At 43.2% G+C, this 4,581-nt stretch overlaps 1 protein-coding gene across 1 annotated transcript; it reads left to right on the forward strand.

The window, feature by feature from the left end:
• Positions 1-788: 788 nt before the first annotated feature.
• LOC106792103 lies at positions 789-1,736 on the forward strand. The gene has a single exon (XM_014758253.1). It carries the CDS (start codon positions 789-791, stop codon positions 1,734-1,736), a length of 948 nt encoding a protein of 315 aa, XP_014613739.1.
• Positions 1,737-4,581: the final 2,845 nt, after the last annotated feature.

Below are 4,581 nucleotides of genomic sequence, written 5' to 3' on the forward strand. Positions count from 1 at the left end.
AGTTGACGTTGGAGAGCGAGTGCCAAAAGAAATTAGTAAGGAAGAAGTAATTAGGAAAACAAGGGAAGCGAAAAGGAGAAATAGTGGTGAAGACAGGAGAGAGAAGCCAGTACAACTGTAGGCAAATAGATTAAAGGAGAGGAAAGAGTTTAAGGTGCAAGTGTAGATAGGTGGTTTTTTTGTTGAGGTTAGGTGGGATAGGATGAGTGAGGAAGTGGCAGGGTTGAGCGAGGCATCACTAGAGGGAGCGATGGGAAAGTACAATGTGGCCGTCACGCCAAAGCTTGGCGCCTCCGACACTCTTACCGTCACGCCTCAAGTGGCGAAACTAAAGAACTAAAAAAAAACCACGTTGATGAACAACCGCTACTATTCGCTCTTCCGTCCCAACCACCGAGCGAGACACACGCGTACTCACAAGCAACGAACAAAGACGTGAAACCTATTCACTACTTCCTTTATCCTCTTTAAGATCTTGGTAAGTTTATTACATATTTTTGTACAAGTCCTTTTTGATCCGTTTATAATAAAAATATTCATACAATATTTTTCCCTAGTTAATTATTTATTTCTAAATATTATTAAACACGCTACAATTGGTGACCTTGACGTGATCAAAAAGGATTACCGAACCACGTGCTAACTTACGTGATCCAAAATCTTCAAGGTCGCGTGCAACCACGCGCATACTTAGTATAAACAGAGGACACTAAAAGACCAACAAAACTATGTCGTTCGACTTGACTCGCTCACCACTAGTTACAAGAGCAACAGGACGGAACGAAGACATGGGCAACATGGAACAAAACACGAGACGAATGCCACAAGAGGCATCCACTTTCCATCAGGCGTCCATTGGATCGGAACCAGCCAGCCATCTCACACCCGCAACTGCTGATAATTTAGTAAACGAAGTCACAGTAAGATTACCAACATTCATGGGCAATATGCCGGACATTTGGTTTCAGCAAATTGAGTCTATTTTCAAGAACAGACGTATCACTTCGGACACCAGGAAATACGAACTTGTCTTCGAGGCATTGACTCCTGATATCATGGAGAAAATATCCGACTTTCTTCGAAGACCACCGGAAGTAGATAAGTACAGTGCTATAAAAAGACTTCTATTACAAAGACTAACAGACTCAAAACAGAAACAAATTCTAAGGTTTCTACATGAACTACAATTGGGAGATAAACAACCATCACAATTCCTACGGGAGATGCGCAATCTGGTTGGTGACTTGGTCCACGAGGATTTTCTTCGAACCCGGTTTCTTCAGAGCATGGCTATGAATATCCGCACTCATCTGGTCGGCTGCATTGAAACCACGTTGGATAAATTGGCCGAGATGGCGGACGCCATACTGGAAAGTTGTGGAGGAGCATACGCAATGGCGGTTTCGCACCGGAACACTTCTCCAGAAGCACGAAGGCAACAGGTGACCGAACCACGGTTGGGCGCCCTTGATGAGCAAGTTAAAGAGATACTGGTGAAACTCAATGCCTTGGGCGAGGACCGCAGACGCGGTCATACAGGTGATGTTTCCCACGGGGGTTACGGTGGCGAAAGGCGCAGCCGCGACCGTACGGTGCGCCATGAACAACGTCCTCGCAGCCGAACACATTCCGGAGACAAGGGAATCTGCTACTATCATCGCAGGTTTGGAATAGATGCACAACACTGCTTACGGCCATGTAGCTTCTCACAAATGGATGGCAAACAGGAAAACTAAAAATGCTGTCCGCGGCACAGGCGGACCAGGGCAGCACCATATTTCCACAAAAGACAGAAATCCGTCTCCACGTTTACGACAGACGCACCCACGTAAAATATCTGGTTGACACAGGTTCCATGGTCACCATTTTACCTAGAAGATTATGTAAAGAAAAACTGACAGCACAACATCTAAGCTTATACGCTGCAAAGTAATCGAATATTAACACATATGGTACAAAATTAATTACTCTTGATTTAGGTCTTAGACGTCCTTTCAACTGGACTTTTATCATCGCTGAGGTAAACACAGCCATACTTAGTGCGGACTTTTTAGCGCACTATGGCTTATTAATAGATATGCGACACGGAAAGCTAATAGACAGAAACACTATGCTCTCAATCCCAGGCACAGCCACTGAGACGACAATACATAGCATATCAACTTTGAGCCATGATATGCCATTTGCAGGTTTGCTATCACAATACATAGACATCACAAAACCCAATTTCTTTTTGCCAGACGCAAAGAGTGCGTTCAGTCACACCATCGTCACTGTAGGACCATCTGTTACTGAACTTTCACGTAAACTCTTTGGGGAAAAAGCAACTGCAGCTAGAGCTGAGATACGCCGACTTTTGGACAACGGAGTAATACGGCAATCTAGCAGCCCATGGGCAAGTCCAATGCATCTGATTAAAAAGAAAGACAATACATGCAGACTATGTGGTGACTATCGCAAACTAAACAATATTACAGTACAAGACAAATACTCATCACCTCTAATTCAAAATCTATTCTTAACTATCCACGGCAAAAAAGTCTTTTCAACCATCGACTTAACAAGAGCTTACCACCAGATACCAGTCAACGAGAACAGCATACAAAAAACAGCCATTACAACACCTTGGGGATTATACGAGTACGTTGGAATGCCATTTGGATTAAAAAACGCTACTCAAGCCTTTCAAAGATACATTGACTACATATTCAGGAAATTGGACTTTGTATTCATCTATATTGATGACATTCTGGTCATGTCTGAAAACCACCAACAACACACTCACCATTTACAACAAGTATTCCAGAAACTATCTGATCACAAACTGTCAATTAACGTCAACAAATGCATTTTGGAACAGGAACAAGTACCTTTTCTTGGCTATCACATCAGCGGTGAAGGATATCATCCAAATCCAGACAGAGTCAAAGCCATTGATCAATTTCCACTTCCTGCAACAGTCTAGGAATTTCGGAAATTTCTTAGCATATTTAACTACTATCGTCCTTGCATTAAGAATGCAGCACAGTTGCAACTTCCTCTTACAGCCTATCTTAAAAATTCCAAATGAAAAGACAAAACTCCTATCTCCTGGACTGAAATCTCAAAACAATCCTTCTATGATTGCAAAAAAGCACTTTCCTCTGTAGCTCTTAGCAATTACCCAATTCCCACTGCAAAACTACAACTCACGACAGATGCTTCAACCACAGCAATCAGCTCAACGCTTGAACAGCTAGAACATGACAACGAATGGAGACCGATTGGTCTTTTCTTACGGAAACTAACAGATCCTGAAAAAAGATAAAGCACTTACGACAGAGAACTTCTTGCCATTTTCGCTAGTATCAAACATTTTAAACATCTCTTAGAAGGACGACAGTTTACAATACGATCAGATCACAGACAGCTAACTTACGCATTCTCACAGAAACTAGGAAAGGCATCTGAACGACAACTAAGACAACTAGACTACATCTCACAGTTTACAACGGACATAGTCTACGTAAAGGGTGAGAAACACGCTACAACAAGGCAGAAATTCTAAAGAAAAGAGGCCCGGAAAGACCAAAGAAAGGCGAAGGAAAAGTGGAAAATTATGGCAGCGAGAAGATAGTTCGTTTCTTGACGGTGGAGGAAGAAGAGAGAAACGGCGCGTGTATAGGGTGGGTTCCGAGAAGCAGGTTAAAGCGGACGCCGTGCAAGTACTCGGCAGAAATGGTGAAGGAAAAAAGCAAAGAGAAAGGGATGGAAAGGAGCGAAGATGGGGCAAGTGGTGAGTGTAATGGGCAGCGTAACTTTGTGGGGCTGCTAAGTGAGGCGCACGAGGGAGTGTAGAAGAGGGGTGAAGTGTAGGGACGGAGAGAAGAAGGAAGGAAGATGTGCTGATAGTTTTGGGAGAAATGGAGGGAAAGGTGCACAGGCAAGGTAGTGAGCATAAGAAGGATGAGAAGAAGGTTAGAAAAAACGGAGTGGTAGGAAAAGAGAGTGTGGAGGAAAGCGCTGGTAACAGTAAAGAAAAAAAAGAGAAGAAGAGGTTTCGAAAGGGGTGGAGAACTATATTGAGAATATCAGGAGCATCGAGTATTTACCAGAGGTGTCGGAGGGTTTATACAATTGGCTGAAAAGATTGAAGGAATCGACGATAAAGATAGGAAATAGAATAAACAAGAATGAGAAAGAGCTAGGGGGTGTGTTAGGACAAGAAGTTAGAATTAGAGTAAATAATGCGATGGATAAGATATGGCAGCGGGTGAAGGACGAGATAGGCGGATGGAAAAAAGAATAGAGACAGGAGGAAATGTGTGCGGAATGTGCAAAGATAAAAAATGATAGAAGAAGGTGGGAAAATGATTTATGGAGAATGAGAGAGGTTGCGGATCGTGACAGGAGACAGTGGGAGGAGGAACGTGGGCGACTATTGCGGACAATAAATAGGCTAGTAATGGAAAATGAAGGCAGGGATAAAAGGAGAAAGGGTTTGATGACAAGAGACGAGGGGGGAAGAAATGACAGCCTGGAGTCTGTGAGCGATGTGTCGATGTAGTATGAAGGGGGGATTGTCCAAAAGCGAAGAAGATG

The sequence above is a fragment of the Polistes canadensis genome, unplaced genomic scaffold (genome assembly GCF_001313835.1).
Source record: "Polistes canadensis isolate GaletaPanama2010 unplaced genomic scaffold, ASM131383v1 scaffold_378, whole genome shotgun sequence".
Taxonomy (NCBI): Eukaryota; Metazoa; Arthropoda; class Insecta; order Hymenoptera; family Vespidae; genus Polistes; species Polistes canadensis.